The 15,741-nt window shown below is 34.7% G+C and overlaps 1 protein-coding gene across 2 annotated transcripts in view; it reads right to left on the bottom strand.

The window, feature by feature from the left end:
• The window catches only part of USH2A (usherin), a 502,972-nt gene that overhangs the window by 383,155 nt on the left and 104,076 nt on the right, over positions 1 to 15,741 (bottom strand). For both annotated transcript variants that reach the window (XM_087963894.1, XM_087963886.1), the window contains exons 16-20: positions 12,258 to 12,416; positions 6,081 to 6,575; positions 4,678 to 4,950; positions 3,231 to 3,388; positions 630 to 774 (exon numbers count right to left, since the gene is read on the bottom strand). In XM_087963894.1, the coding sequence (XP_087820020.1) occupies positions 630 to 774; positions 3,231 to 3,388; positions 4,678 to 4,950; positions 6,081 to 6,575; positions 12,258 to 12,416 (1,230 nt within the window). The remainder of the gene's footprint in view (positions 1 to 629; positions 775 to 3,230; positions 3,389 to 4,677; positions 4,951 to 6,080; positions 6,576 to 12,257; positions 12,417 to 15,741) is intronic.

A 15,741-nucleotide genomic window follows, 5' to 3' on the forward strand; every position in this document is an offset into this window, starting at 1 on the left:
ATTGATATAAAAAGCACCACAATATCCCTATTAGCTGACAGCATAAATATCCCTGTAAACCTAATGAGTTTGCTGCAACAAAGTTGTACTATACCAGTGTTGTTTGATTTTACCATGATGATACGACAATAGGCATCCAAAGGAAACAAACTGTTATAGAAGGGCTGCATATTAATGTATGTGTTATGCAGTTGTGTATTGATATGATCACTACAACTCACAATCTTTGTAGGAAACATTTTTAAAAAACAGGGCAATTGACTTAATTAAGAAAAGGCTTAATTAAATCTTTCTACTTTATTATAAACTTAATCCCACCTTAGGTACAAAGCCAAGTGAGTCACCTTGGGCTAGTCAGTTTCTCTTGGCCCTAGGAATGAAGCAATAGCAAACCACTTCTGAAAAAAAAATGCCAAGAAAACCAGAGGGTATTTATTACTAAGGTAGTCTCCAAGAATCAGATGGAACTGAATGGAAGAAAAAATGTAGAAAACACACTATATTTTTTTAACTAGCAATTAATCAGTCACATTATAAAAGCATAACACAGCATCTCTGACTATTCCTAGTAGCCTCTTTAGAAAGTTATGAGCTATCTTTACACATAGACACCTTCTCTTTTCCCTTACCAGCAGCTAAAGTTTGTCCCATTCCTGGCTTACTGTCGACACATCCAATTCGATTGCAGAGAGTAATGGTAAAAAAGTACATTCTGTATGGCTTCAGTCCAGTCATTACAAAGGATTGCTCATGGGCTTCAGCAACATACAAAGGCTGCAAAATAAAGAGACTCAAGATGTCTAGTCTGGGAGTGCTTCTCTTACTTTATATGAGTACGATAGCATATTTAACAATAAGTAATTGGTTGGCCAGGGTTTGCCAAGCACCATTAGCAGAACTAGCAATATTTTGAAAAAAAGTTCAACATGCTATAGAATTAAATTATAATATGTTCATCACGATACTTTATGAGGTAATAATCCAGTTCCTGAGTAGACAAATGAGGGGGAAAAATTATTGCCTCATAAAGCTGTAGAAGAGAGGAATTATTTGTGCAAACTGTACAGATTATGCAAGAGAGTGGTATCACTATTATGTGATGAAATCTAACCAACTTGCAGTGGAATCAGAGAAAGCTAGGAAATATTTTAAAATGAGGACATGCTGCCTTTTAAATAGGAAAAGTTATCATTATTATATATTACAACCAATAGGCACAGCACCAGAAATGTATTTTCTTCCTTAAAATATCTTAAATGAAAAGCATTAAAATGGAAAAATGGAAAGGAAAGGAAATATTGAATAAAAAAGTTTATTCAATTAGACTGAAAAAACTTTTTTTACCACCTATTCAAAAAGGTGAGTTTGGATCATCAATATTGTTAAGTGCATATCATTTAGGCTGAAAGTGTAACAAATCATTGGGAATAATGTGCATATATTGGATCCAGTCTTCCCTTAGGTATTTTTTTCCAGAAGATTCCTTAATAAAATTCTTGCACCTTTACCATTAACATATGAAGGCCCTTTGAGAATAATTCCATATTCTATGTCAATGGAGCTTCTTTGTATGAAAAGTCCTGGGAGAATCATTAATTAGAATAAGAATGAACATTTTAATTGCTCAAACCCAAAAAGAATACTTTACCAGCATTATTTCAGGGAAATGTTAGATTGTTAAGCAATTTTATTTTTTGCTGTGAAATGAATGCTTTTCAAATTTCATAACAGCTATGAATTAAAAAATTGCATAATGCAGAAAATAATAATAATAATATTGAGAAGACAACTGCAAACAGCAAATGTCGCCTCTGCAAACAAGGAACCTGCTGTAAGAAGATAGAATAGATTGGCTACAAACAACAGCATAACAAACTAGCAACAATGGTGCATTGGAAGATCTACAATAAATACCATTTGTCTGCAAGCAAGAACTGGTGGGACCATAAAATAGAGAAATTCATAGAAAATGAAGCTAAATTGCTCTGAGATTTCATAATTCAAACAGACAGGCACCTGCTAAATAACAGCCCAGACTTAGTAGCTATCAATAAGAAAGAAAGAAAAAATAGTGGACATAGTAATACCTACAAACAGAAGATTAGAAGAGAAGGAACTGGAGAAAAATGCAAAGACCTGCATATTTGAATAAAACAACTGTGTCAAAAGAAAGCAGAGGTAATGCCAATGGTAATAGACACCTTGGATGCAATCCCAAAACAACTGGAACAATACTTAAATGTCATCAGCATTGATAAAATCACCATCAGTCAATTACAAAAGGCAGCATTACTTGGAACAACTTACATCCTGTGACAATACATTTAATACCAACAAACACCAACCATTAGCCTATTCCAGGTCCTTGTGAAGAACTTAATAAGTTGATTAAAACTGCCAGACCCATTCTAAACATCTGGCTAATTATGCAAATAATAATAACAATAACAATAATAATAATAATAATAATAATAATAATAATAATAATAATAATAATAATAATAATAATAATAATAATAAATCACTAGTCGAACACTTCCCAAGTATTTAGGACTGCGTGATGTATCAGCAGATTATGTGAGCAGATCCCAGTAAGGTGGCCTTCTGCAGCTGACCAATGGTGATCTTGTCAGCGCCAATTGTTTTTAATTGCTTGCCTAGGTCTTTAACCCAGCAAGGTCATCTCATCTGCTGTGTATACTGTCATTTTTGTGTATTATTATTATTATTATTATTATGTGTGTGTGTGTGTGTGTGTGTTATTATTATTTGTATTATATATTATTATTACTATTACTATTACTATTACTATTACTATTACTATTACTATTACTATTATTATTATTTGAAAAAAGGAACATGGAAGGGAAAAACAGCCCATATATAGTAGTTTAGGCATAACCAGAAAAGTAGAAAATGGTATATCCATATTGGGCTTGTTGAATATCTTTTCAGAATAAAATCACATATTTATCTTCACAAAGGGTAACTTAACTTCAGAAGAATCTTTCAAAAATCATTATTTCCCTTTGACAAGAATGCAATAATAAATAGTCAGATCCACCTTGGGCAGTTTGCCATAACAACTTTGATACCTCACTGTATTTTAATAAAACTAGGCACTGCTCCATTGGCAAATTTCAATTTGGCATAACCATAAAGATTGGGACCAATTTAGAAGAGCCATACATCAATAAGCAGAGAAAACAGATTGCTAATAACAATAATACCTGAGAAAACATTGGCAATACTTTTTGTTCGGTAATTACATTGACGCTATACCCCATCACTTCTCCTCTTGCTTCATTATCTTGTGGCTTTTCCCAAGACACATTCAGAGAATATGGTGAAAGAGGGAATACTGATGGAAGTGGCATGAATACAGGAGCTAAAACACAAATAAATGTGCTAATTTATCATAAAATGAATGAACAACATGTGTCAGGCACGTTTTCCCACTATATTTGTAAAATACCATCTGTTAAAATGGCTCTTTGCATCCAATTCCTAAATAAGCAGCTTGTAGAAATTAATTTTCAAGTCTGAAAGAAATTTTCATTTTTTTTTAAAGCTACAACTTCAAAATAAACATTTGTCACCTTATGCGCAAACTCTTGCATCTTTTTTTCCTATAAGGTGCAAACCACCACTTCATGTAAAGCACAGGCTTATCTTGACTTGGGAAAACCTGATTAAAAGGAAGACTGAGTAATTCAACAAAATACAGTACATTTAATTACTAAGAAGCATATTTCTCCCTCTCTCTTTCTTTCTCTCTCTCTCTCACTCACTCTTGCTCTGTGGTTTAATTTTATGACCACCAATTTTGTAAAGATAATCCCATGTTTTAGAATTTATACAGCACCATTGATTGGCAATGCTTTAGAAAGACTTCTTATATATATCACTCTTCAGAAAGATCTGCTGGAAGTTTTAACTTCACAAGCAAATGAAAGTGAAATCCTTGGCTCGAAGCCATTATTTAATTTGCCCAGCTAAAAAGTGTTTTAGACTTAGACACCCAAGTAGTAGAATTACTAAGACTAGTTTTTCAGTTCTTCCTATCAATTCAGATTCCCTTCCTTAGCTGGCACAAATTTAGCTAAAGCTTTGTAGAAACTAGGAAGAATCTCAATTTTAAATCAAGGCCAAAATGACATAAACAATTCATGGCTCTCTTGCAGAAGTGGTGGAATCTGTTTGTATCTTTGGTAATTTTTTTTCCTGCTTTGAGAAATTCTAGCTCTTAGCAAATGTTCATAAATTAATATTCAGTATAAATTTAATAGAAATCAGTGGATTTAGGTAAGTCTCTCAGAGGTTTATTTGATTTACTTAAATGAACAGAGTAAACATTTTTAGCAGCTAAATATCATTAGCCAAAATAAGTAAAGACAGGAGTATGAAGTCATTAGCAATCAATATCTGCCTGTTCTAAATCTTATATTGTAAAACCAAGTTTTGATATTATTACAGAGCATGTATGGCTTCCATTGAAAGACAAAACCATACTATCTGGCATTAATCACTTTTTTAAAACTTAAAAGAATAAAAAAATCAGCTTAAAAAATGACATTTTAGATTTAAAACCCAACTTTAAAAAAAAACAAGCAAAAAGTTTTGAAAGCTATTTTTGAAATATTAATCTACATGGTTAATGTAAACTCCAATAATTACCTGCCTCTGCTGTTCTTTGCAATGTCCAATTTGAAAATGTGCTGCCAGCCATATTGGCTGATAAAACACGGAACTCATAGTCTGTGAATGGCTCCAAATCAGTGATGACAGTACTAGTTACAGGTGGTGTCAAAGCTTTCTCATGTATAGATTCTTCCACTGGATGAAGATTGAACCATCCATTGCTTTGGAAAACACAGTTCTCAGGGGAAACATGACTTCCATTGGATTGTACACTTCCTTTCATATATAATTCATATCTAATAATTACACCTAGAAATGAAAGTAGGCAGCTTACAAAACAAGTACTGTATATTTCCCTGAAAATATTTTCATTTGTACTTTTATCATTACTATCTAATGCTAAAACTGGTGTGACTTAAAGTATATTGCCTAATTCATCCTCCCAAAATGCATGTGTGAATAGTTGTTCCTTGGTGAAAGTGTGCCAATACCAATTATACTAAGGCCAATCATAACCATAACCTATATATTCTTCAACCTCTGAGAAGGACAAAATAGCTCTTCAGAATATGAAGGCCTGTTGAAATTAACTTTTAATTGCTTTACAGTTTCACTTCCTATTGAATGATTTAATAATAGGAAATAAATTCTAGAAAGCAGCAGTTGAAAAAACTCAATCCTGCAAAGAGTCAACACTGGGAAGAAACCTTCTATAGAGAATAAGAGAGAAAACATTGATGGAAATATGCAAGAACTGTTACCTATACAAAAGGGGTGAAACATTTTTTTAAATCTAGAGCAACAAGATAAGGTTCAGAAGTGACTCAGAAACATGCCTCCCAAATTTATTGGAGTATAAGAAAGAGGAGGAGGTACAGCACAACCAGACTTGCAAGATTCTGTTATTACAACCACTTTCAAATCTTTCCTGTAGAGTTGATTTCTGGTCTGGGTTACTTAGTGCCAATTATCTCAATTATTTGCATGGGTTTTGTTTCTACTCCTGAAAATTATAGGCCATAAGTATACATTCTCTTAAGCAGAAATTAAGCAGATCTTTGGGAGGAGAAGTTATCTTGCCTGTAATATGGGACACACTATCAAAAGAACACGAGATATTATACTGAGTCAATTCAGAAGTCTATCCATTCCAGTACTGGCTAGCACCAATTTCAAGTTGGTTGCTCCAGCCCTATCTAGAGCTATGGAGACCAACTACATGCAAAGTGTGTGCTATACCCATGAACTGTTCCCCCCTTTCTATATATGACTACGAATGAGTAGTAAATGGGGGTGAGGAGACAGGAAACAAGTCTCATTGAGTTTTATACCAATTGCCTTCATATATCCAAGGGACTTATTCTATTTTCAGGAAAAAAAACCCAACAATATATAGATCCAGTACTCCCCAAATTGCTGAATCAAACACAAAAACTTACCATTGGTTTTCCTGGGTGGGACCCATTCTACAGCCAATTCAGTAGAGCTAATATTCCTTATGACTGGAGGTAGCTGCTCCTCAGGAGGTGCTTGTGCAGTAACTATTGACAGTTGCTGGCTTAGCAAACAGCCTCCACTAGTACATGCTTGAACATAAAAGTTGTATTTTTCAAATGGAACTAAATTCCAGACAGTTATAGAAGTCCCCAAGCTTTCATGCTGGCCACAAGATCGATGTTCAAATGAAGAAATGCACGTCAAAATGTATTTCTCTATTGGACCAGTGTCATTTGATAAGGCTGTCCAGTTAAAAGAAATAGAATAGGGTCCAACAGGAAAGACTGGATTTAAATGCAGATTTCCTAGAGGTATCCCAGGTTGTGTTCTGTAGGTCAACTCAGTACTTCTTGTAAATCCGTGGATGTTGCTTGCTTCAAGGTAATACGTATAGAAGGTATACGGAAGTAAATCGCTATCAACAAAGACCTGGAGGCCTGAACGAAGTATGTAAACATCTTTCTTTTATTTTATTTAAACTATAACTTGCATTTTAGACTACAGTTCATATAAAATGACAAAGAAAAGAAAACAAAGCTGGAGAATATTATTAACCAAAATATGACAATCATTTTAAAAAGAATGCTGAATAAATAGTTAAAACTTAGCAAAGAGCCTTTGCTTGCTTGCTTGTTTAAGCCATAGAGCTAAAAGACTGACTCAGGAAAATGAGCCCCAAATCACAGGATCTGAATTTTTTTGGAGCTGTAGCTTTGTGTGGAGAAAACTTGCTGAGAGGGAAAAAAAGGTGTTACATTTTACTTGTCAAAACTGAAATGCTGCATTTTAAATCATTACTGAAGAATCAACATAAAGCTTAATTTAATAGGAAGATATATTTTACTATCAATTTCTCCTCAACCATTTAGCATAAACATTAGTAGAACTGTAAAATATAAAATGTTGAGATCTTTTACTTTGTGAGCATTAAATGCATTATATTTAATTTCATCTGCATTATGTTTCTTACTAGACTATTTGTTAAAGTTGCAGCCATGAACTATTCCCTCCCTCCTACTTTGGGTTGCATCTCTAACATTACAATGACTTTTGCTAGGGCTGCGTCCATTCATATGTGCCTGTGCTGGTTTTTGTTTTCTTGTGTTTTCATTATCTGAAGCAAGTCAGATATAATATTGGATGTTAGTGAAGTTTACAGCACTACGTATAGTCATAAAGAGATATTTCCCTTTTACAAATAAATAATATTTTCTGGAATTAATCTAAATCATTATGGAGTTAATACCTAAAATGAGACTTTCTGCACCAGGGCTGCCAAACTCCCAGCCTGCGGGCCGGATACATCATGTGCTGGCCAGGCCCACACCTGGTTTAGTGAAGGGGAAAAAGTCCCAATATGTGAGTTTGATACCCCTAGACCAACAGTTTTCCTTGATAAGGAACTCAAGTAGTTCAGAATTGTCCTGAACAAACAGCAGTGTTTCTGCAACACTGTCTTGGAAGAGTCCATTATATAATGTCAGAGGCTTTGCTTTATATACTCAAAAGCTCAATCATTAGCAGTTCAAAGATTCAGGTAGCAGGTCATGGAAGAAACCTCTCTTTAAGACTCTGAAGAGCCTAGTCAAAGTAGATATATTGGGCTAAGTTGACCAATAGTCAGACAGACATCATTTTCCCACTAGTGACTTATAGTGTCAGCCAGCCATTGCTGAAGTGATATAAAGCCTGTCCTCATTATTATTATTTTCACGCAGACATGGTTGGCCTAAAATAATGTTTCTCAACCTTGACAACTTTAAGAAATGTGTATTTCAAAAAGAATTGAAGGCTACATGGCATAAAGCTGCCAAGGTTGAGAAATGCTGGTCTAAAATATTAAATAAATTGTAAAAGGGCAAATGACCAGAGTAGTACTTCTAACCTAGCATAAAATGTCTATCTTATATCTCAATATAATTGATAATCAATATTCATAGGAATGGATATTTTTACCTGTCTGACTGGAATGAAAGTCAGTAGTGCACAAATACATTTCTGCTCATCTAACTCTTTCATCTCTATCCCTTGTCACTTCACTGCAGCCACTCCAGAAGATTGGTGGAATTCTGGGGAAGATTTGGAAGGGCCATGCTTCACTGCAGGGCATAAGGGTTAGCAATGCTCCAGCGATGGAAGCATTTCCATCAACAGAAACATCCCCACAGAATGAAAACATTAAAAAAAATTAAGAGTTAAAGGAGAAAGGTTTCTTTAAAATGCACAGATAGTCCTCGACTTGCAACAGTTTGTTTAGTTGCAGGATCCAATCTGGTTTAGTCATGGGCACCAGAGGTTTTGTCTTCCAAGCTTTCATGGCTCGTGCTGGAGCTCATCTTTTTGGCTAGAAAGAAGTTCCCTGAGGTTGGGCACCAGCACAAGTCTGACAACTTGGAAGACAAAGCATCTGATCCCAGTGACTGACCCAGATTGGATCTGCAACATTATCCTGGGACATGTATATGCTTTTTTTTTTTTTTTTTGTTTGGTTTTTTTTTTTTTTTTTTTTTTTTTTTTTTTTTTTTTTTTTTTTTTTTTTTTTTTTTGCCTTCATTCGTGAGTTTGTTTAGTCACTTTAGGGCTACTCAAAGTTACAACAGCATTGAAAAAGTGACATATGACCATTTTTCGTACTTATGATTGTTTGAAGCATCCCCATGGTCACATTCGGATGCTTAACAACTGGTTCATATTTATGATGGTTGCAGTATCCCCGGATCATGTGATTCCCTTTTGCAGTTTTCTGACAAGCAAAGTCAATGGGGAAACCAGATTCACTTAACTACAAAGGTGGTATTCAGCAGGTTCTGACCAGTTCTGGAGAACCGGTAGCAGAAATTGTGTGTGATGACCCATAGTCTCTCAAAATAACCCAAAACCCAAAACATATATTAAAGTCCGGTAAGGCCTTCAACTTAACTTCACTGTTTTATTAGGCACAGTTTGAAGTCACAAAAATAAATAATGAGGCAAACAGAAAACCAAAACAAACCGCATTGATGAGAGTTCCGAAGCAAGCCAAGATAACTAATCATAAACTCCAGGAAAATAACCGAGAAAAGTCCATGGGAAGAATGCCAGCAAATATAAACCTCTTTCAATGTGAACACTAAATTGACTCCTGCAAATTCTAACTGCGCAGTTGCAAACTTATATACATAGCTCCAACCTGCAAGCCACAAGGAGGATCATGGTAATCTCCTCTTGAGTAGACCTCGCTTTTCCCTGATCCTCTCCTCCCTGCGTGACCTAGAATGGATAGGGGATGGGCCTGGATCCTCCTCTGAATGCTCAGCCAGCCTCTGCCCTTCCCCAGCCTCCTCCACCACCTCTGGAGCCACACTCCCACTCCCTGTTGGCTGTTCCTCCTCTTCCTCAGAGTCAGTCTCCACCAGGGGCATGACGGTGAGTAGCTAGGAGAACCGGCAAATATCACCTCTGACTGGCCCTGCCCCCATCTATTCTCTGCCTCCCGAGTCCCAGCTGATTGGCTGGGTCTTCTTTTGTTGCCCTGCATAGGAGAATGGAGCTAGAAAGCCAGATAAGTGGGGTGGGGAGGAAATGGAGATTTTGCAATAACCTTCCCCCTGGAGTGGGGTGGGTATGGAGATTTTACAATATCCTTCTCCTGCCACACCCACCAAGCCACGCCCACCAAGCCATGCTAGACCCACCAAGCCATGCCCACAGAACCGGTTGTAAAAAAATTTGAATCTCACCACTGCTTAACAACCATGTTACTAATTTAACAACCTCAGTGATTTACTTAACAAATGTGGCAAGAAAGGATGTAAAATGGGGCACAACTCACTTAACACATCTGTCACTTAACAACATAAATTTTGGGCTCAATTGTGGTTGTAAGTTGAGGACTACCTGTATCTATGTGTATTCTAGCTTTTTGTTCTAACTCTAGAAAGCTATCAATTAAATAATCAAGCAAGGTTTTGAGGATATTGAATGACTGCTTGTTGTCAATGAGGGGACAGGGGTTATTGCTTTTTATATCAGGTTTTTATCTTTGTAAGCAGTCCAGAGTGACTGAGACTTGGGCAGTCATATAAATTTTGTTAAATAAATAAAATAATTTATAATTTCCCTTGACAAATTGGAGACTTCTGTATCTGTAATTTCACACTATTATTCAAACTAGGAGTTCTATGAAGGTAGTTAAGTGGTTGAATGTAATATAAATGCTATATACATCCTGAAAGCAGCCATAAATGTAAGAATTCTGTAGCATTAAGTCACTTTAATAATGTTTCAAATCATTATGATTGACAAAAATCTTAGGCTATTTGTCTAGCCACATAAATATATACAAATTCAGTTTGGGCCTTAGAAATCATTGGTATCAGTCTATGATTAGAAAAGAACTTTTAGTCATTGTAACAGGAACCGCTTACTTTGCTAATGAACCTTGAAAAGACACCAACAGAACATGCTAAAAGACTAAGGGAGGCAAAACGTCCTTATTGGTACAGAGCTATACATTGGTCTCAAAGTTTAGGAATTTTGTCTATTTGCCAGCACAATTCAAAGTGTCATGTAAATACCTAGATGTTTCCTGCCTAATTAAGACCCTTGGGAGTGGACACATCTGCCTTTTGATTAAAATATGCAGAGAGCAGATCTCTTAGGCATAGGAAGAGGCCGTTAGTAACTGTTGCACATGGATAGTGTTATATTTGTGCTGTGTGGACCGGAGGTGCTGGAGGTCCTCTATGCATCCAGCCACAATGGAAAGAAGAATCTGCAGCTTGATGGCTCAGTAGAAGCAAGCATGATTAGAAAGAGAGATCTGCAGAGCAGATTGGCTAATGGACTGCTACATTCGGAGGGACTGACTGGGAATCAGTGAGGAAAGCTTGACCAATGTCCTGGAATTCAAGAAGCAATTTCCCCCTCTTTTCCTTCTCATCCCCAGGCTAAATGCAGTAAAGTGAGAGTATGAGGCTGTTTCATGAGTGAGCATATAAAAGTAGAAATGATAGCAGTGTTTCAATATTTAAGGCGCTGCCGCAAAGAAGAGGGGGTCAACCTATTCTCCAAAGCACCTGAAGGCAGGACAAAAAGCAATGAATGGCAACTAATGAAGGAGAAAAGCAACCTAGAACTAAGGAGACATTTCCTGACAGTTAGAACAATTAATCAGTGGAACAACTTGTCTCCAGAAGTTGTAAATGCTCCAACACTGGAAGTTTTTAAGAAGAGACTGGGCAACCATTCGTGAAATGGAATAGGATTTCCTGCCTAAGCAGGGAGTTGAACTAGAAGACCTTTCAACTCTGTTATTCTGTAATTCTGTAAATATAGAATGATTGGGTGAATCAGGGAATAACTGTCCCTTAATTTGGGACCGTTAAGAACCTGCAAAAAGTTATGTAAAGAAATGTACTTATAGTTGATAAGCTAAGGCCTGTGTGTGTGTAATGGAATTGTATACAGACACACAAATATACCAAATATTAATTTATTAAATGTATATTAATTGAAAACTACTGCAACAATAGGCATCAGTGTAACCTAGAGAAGATGTTTGTGTGTTTGTATGTGCAACAATAAGTCAGAAAAGTTCTTGTCCTTTTCCCACTCTAATCAATTTTAAGAATATCCTTTTTTGTTTTAATTTTCTCCGTGTATTATGACAAACAGTATATGGCAATATTCAATTCTAATTGTATGAATCCTATGTGTAGCAAAGTAGCAAGGGTGTATAAAATTATAAATCATTCTTTGGTATTTGAATGACAAAAATGTAAACATTTTAGGATCTGAGCTGCTTTTCTACACAGAAGCCTAATATATCAAGAGTTTTTTTAATGAATAAATAGGCTAGAAATTTCTTCACACATAACATACTTTATATCATGTTGATTTAAAAATGCAGCTGTAACAGCAAATAGATTGGGGTCAAAGAAGAAAATGTGACTTTAAAACCCACAAAGAAAAAGTTGAAATTACATTTACTTGATGTGTGAAAAACAACAGCCAAGATATTATATATGTGGAAGAACATGTAACACAGTGCTCCAATCGAGAATAAAATGAATAATGAATTAAAAACACTTTTGAAGTAAACAAATATAAAGGCATATATCATATTAATGAGCACTCACTGTAAGGATGGTAGTCCTCTGTTGTGTAGATCTGAGTCCCATTTCTGTACAGTTTGTAAGCAAGCCAATTTGAATTGGGAGAATCGGGTGGATTCCAAGTGACTCTGATAGCTGACGAATTTACAATCTGCCCTTTGGGGGGAGGCTGCTGGGAAGGAGCTAGATTAAAATGAAGATTGAAAGGGAACAATTGCCACAGTTTGATAAACTAACATGCTAAGGAAAAGATTCTTACCAAGCCCCCAAGTCTATACTTCATTAAGAAGGCCAAATAGAACAGAATAACTTGCCACAGGACAATTCAATGCTGTATTAATGGTTTCATTCAGTTATTTTTTATTATTGGTGACCATGTTTTCATTGAAATTATTGTAACTCTTGTATTTCTGAATTGATTTTATTTTATTATTATTGGCCATGGTTCTATCAAAATTATTTTAACTTTTGTATTTGCTGAATTGTTCTGTGGTGAGTTGTCCCAAGGCAAGTTAGCCATGGTGAGTTGGCCAGAGTGAGTTGGCCATGGCAAGTTGTCCCAGTCCATGTGGAAGTGTATATAAAGCTCCTCCCTTCAAACCATGGTTGAAATGTAGAACATTGGACATTTTCTGAAGCAACTGCAAGAGCCTGAGAAATGATGCTACTTTTTAAATGACTTGAAGAGAGGGATTTCATAAGTTGTTCTGCATATTCCTAATATAATAATTTATTAGTCAATTAACCATATTAGGACACAACAAATGCACCAGCTGACAAAGGGGTAAAAGAACGATAAATACACTAAAGTACAGAAAAAATATATCAAATGAATGCATGTATACATGTGACCCTGATCTGTTCTATGTACTATAACACGTTCTTAGCTAAAAAGCTTTAACTATAAACTTGACAGTTCTGCTGTCTACATGTTTAGTACCCTAAAAGAGGTACGACAATTTATTGTTCAAGTCCAAGGTTTGTTTTGTCTATATAGTTGCAGCATATAATTAATATTTAAGCAAGACTTCTATATCTGAAGCTCAACAGATGCACTTTCTGTCATCATACAACACATAGTGAAATTATCCATACTTTATCATGGAGTCCAGCAACTCAAATCTTGCTCTGATAAAGGACTATTTTTTATCAGGTATTTTCCTGTTTGGAACATCATTTTATCCTGGCTAACTATTTAAAAGATCTAGAACTTGCAAGGAACAATACATCAGTTTCGGCACTAATACCCCAAAGTGTTTGAAGATTTCCTTGGCCTCGTATTTGTAGTTATCAACAATAAATACTAATTGTGCTTTAGAGAGTAAAACTCATAGTCAGGAACAAAATAACCATTGCCTTCCTTTAGCATTACCATAGCATTGGTTTATACATGAACAAAATGTATCATATTTCAAAATAACTTCATTGTTTTTGGCTTCAAAGCTGACTTCCACATAACAATGGTCAGCACACTATCAAACAGATAAATCCATTTAACCCAAAACAAGGGTTCTATGGTGTTTTTTTTACAGTCATCCATAAGTTTGATCCTCGTTTAACTGTTAAGTATGAAGACTATTCCCAAAATAACAGATATAACATAGGCTCAGAATTGACCAGTTACCAAGAGCTAGGATGTTCTAACATAATTTTATTGTTTAATTAAAATCACTTTCTTTTTCTTATTAAAATAAGGGGCTTTACCAAGTACTAAATCAGTCAACTATATTAATCAACTCCAGCAGACTGAAGAAAATAGAGCCTTGTGGCTATGGTTGTCTGTATAAAAGAGTCTTTTCGGTCTTTTCTTCCTGGCATCGATAGTTAAAATTTAAATTTATATTCCTATTTGAGATTATTAGTCTACTTTTAAATTTTGAAAGTCTTTATACAGTTTGAAACACAATTATTAGCAAGTTTTTTATTATCATTATGAGTAGTAGTATTACTATTCTATCCCTTAGGCTTATATAGGAGAATCATTTAGTATTAACTCTTCACTTCCATAATAATCTGTGTGAAACAAAGGCAATGACAGAAGGATGGGATGGGATGGGATGGGATGGGATGGAATGGAATGGAATGGAATAGAATAGAATAGAATAGAATAGAATAGAATAGAATAGAATAGAATAGAATAGAATTCTTTATTGGCCAAATAAGGTTAGACACACAAGGAACTTGGCACAGAAACACTCTGTGAACTTGCATATTATAGAAATAAATTACATTTCTTTTCTTTTTTTTAATAAAGTTTTATTTGGGTTTTCACACATACAAAATACAAGTAAAACATCTTTTTTGAAAATAGCATGGTCCCGGGTTGAACTTCTTTATACAGACACAAAACTCAATTTCATGCTCCTTTTTTTGTCTATTCCATATCTTATACTATTCTACATTTTCTATGTAGTTTTTCCCCTCTTTTAATTTTCTCAATTTTATTTTGATTATCTCATCTCAATTCAAATCATTATATTTATACTTTTGTCTGTTCTGTTTCAATTTCATATTATCTTTTCTCATTAAACAAATTTTCTCCTGTAGTTACTAATTGGAGTATGACACCTTTATATCTTTTAATTACATCCATTCAACTCTTATTTAAACTTCAATATATACCTTAAGTTTATGACCTTCAATATAATATATAACTTCCAATCAAATTCTGCTTGGTACATTCTTATAATACACAGTATATTCTTTAAAAAAAAAGATTATAAATATATGTAATTATAAACCCTCATTCCATTTCAATTCAGTTCTATCATTAATAATCATTAAAATCTTAACATCTTTAACACTTCTTTTCAATTAAATATCTTACTTCCTTAAAGACACATATAATCTCCATAATTAATTTTTTCCTTATTTCTCTTCACATATGTTTTGTAAATCATTAAATATTCATTTTGTTACATTTATTTATTGACAAGCATTCCACTGAATTACGATAGCTATTTTATAAAACATTTTAATCATACATTGTTTCATATTTTCTAAAATTATTTCTGTTTCTAATATAACAATACTATCTTATGTACCTTTGCAGAATCCCTTTTTCCATTAAAATTTCACCCATTATCTCTAAATAGGCCCTGTTTCTCTATATTTTGTTTCTGTCCTTTATAACTTCTTTTCCTTTCTTTCTTCCCTCTCATCTTCTCCCTCCCCTTCTTACCCCCTTGTCTCTCTACTTCTAATTCTCTCTTCTGCATTTCCCTCTTCTGTTGCTTTCTAATTTTATACTTATTTTTCACTCTATTTTTTTTTTGGAGTTGTTTTTCCCAATCTTAAACTTTCCATTCTCTTTCCCCCCTTTCCTTTTTTTCTCCCACCTAGGATTACTTGTTCATTAAAGATGGCTTTTTCTTTATCGCAATCTTTTTGTTCTGCAGGCATTTCTTGTCGTTTCTCATAATTCCAAATCTCCATTTCTAAAAACTGAAATACGAAGGCAAAAGAACCTCTCCCTTCTTGTGCATCTTCTTTGTACTTTTTAAGTTGC

This window comes from Notechis scutatus, chromosome 1 (assembly GCF_049901735.1).
Source record: "Notechis scutatus isolate UNSWTSFEM ecotype Mainland chromosome 1, rNotScu1.2, whole genome shotgun sequence".
Lineage (NCBI taxonomy): Eukaryota > Metazoa > Chordata > Lepidosauria > Squamata > Elapidae > Notechis > Notechis scutatus.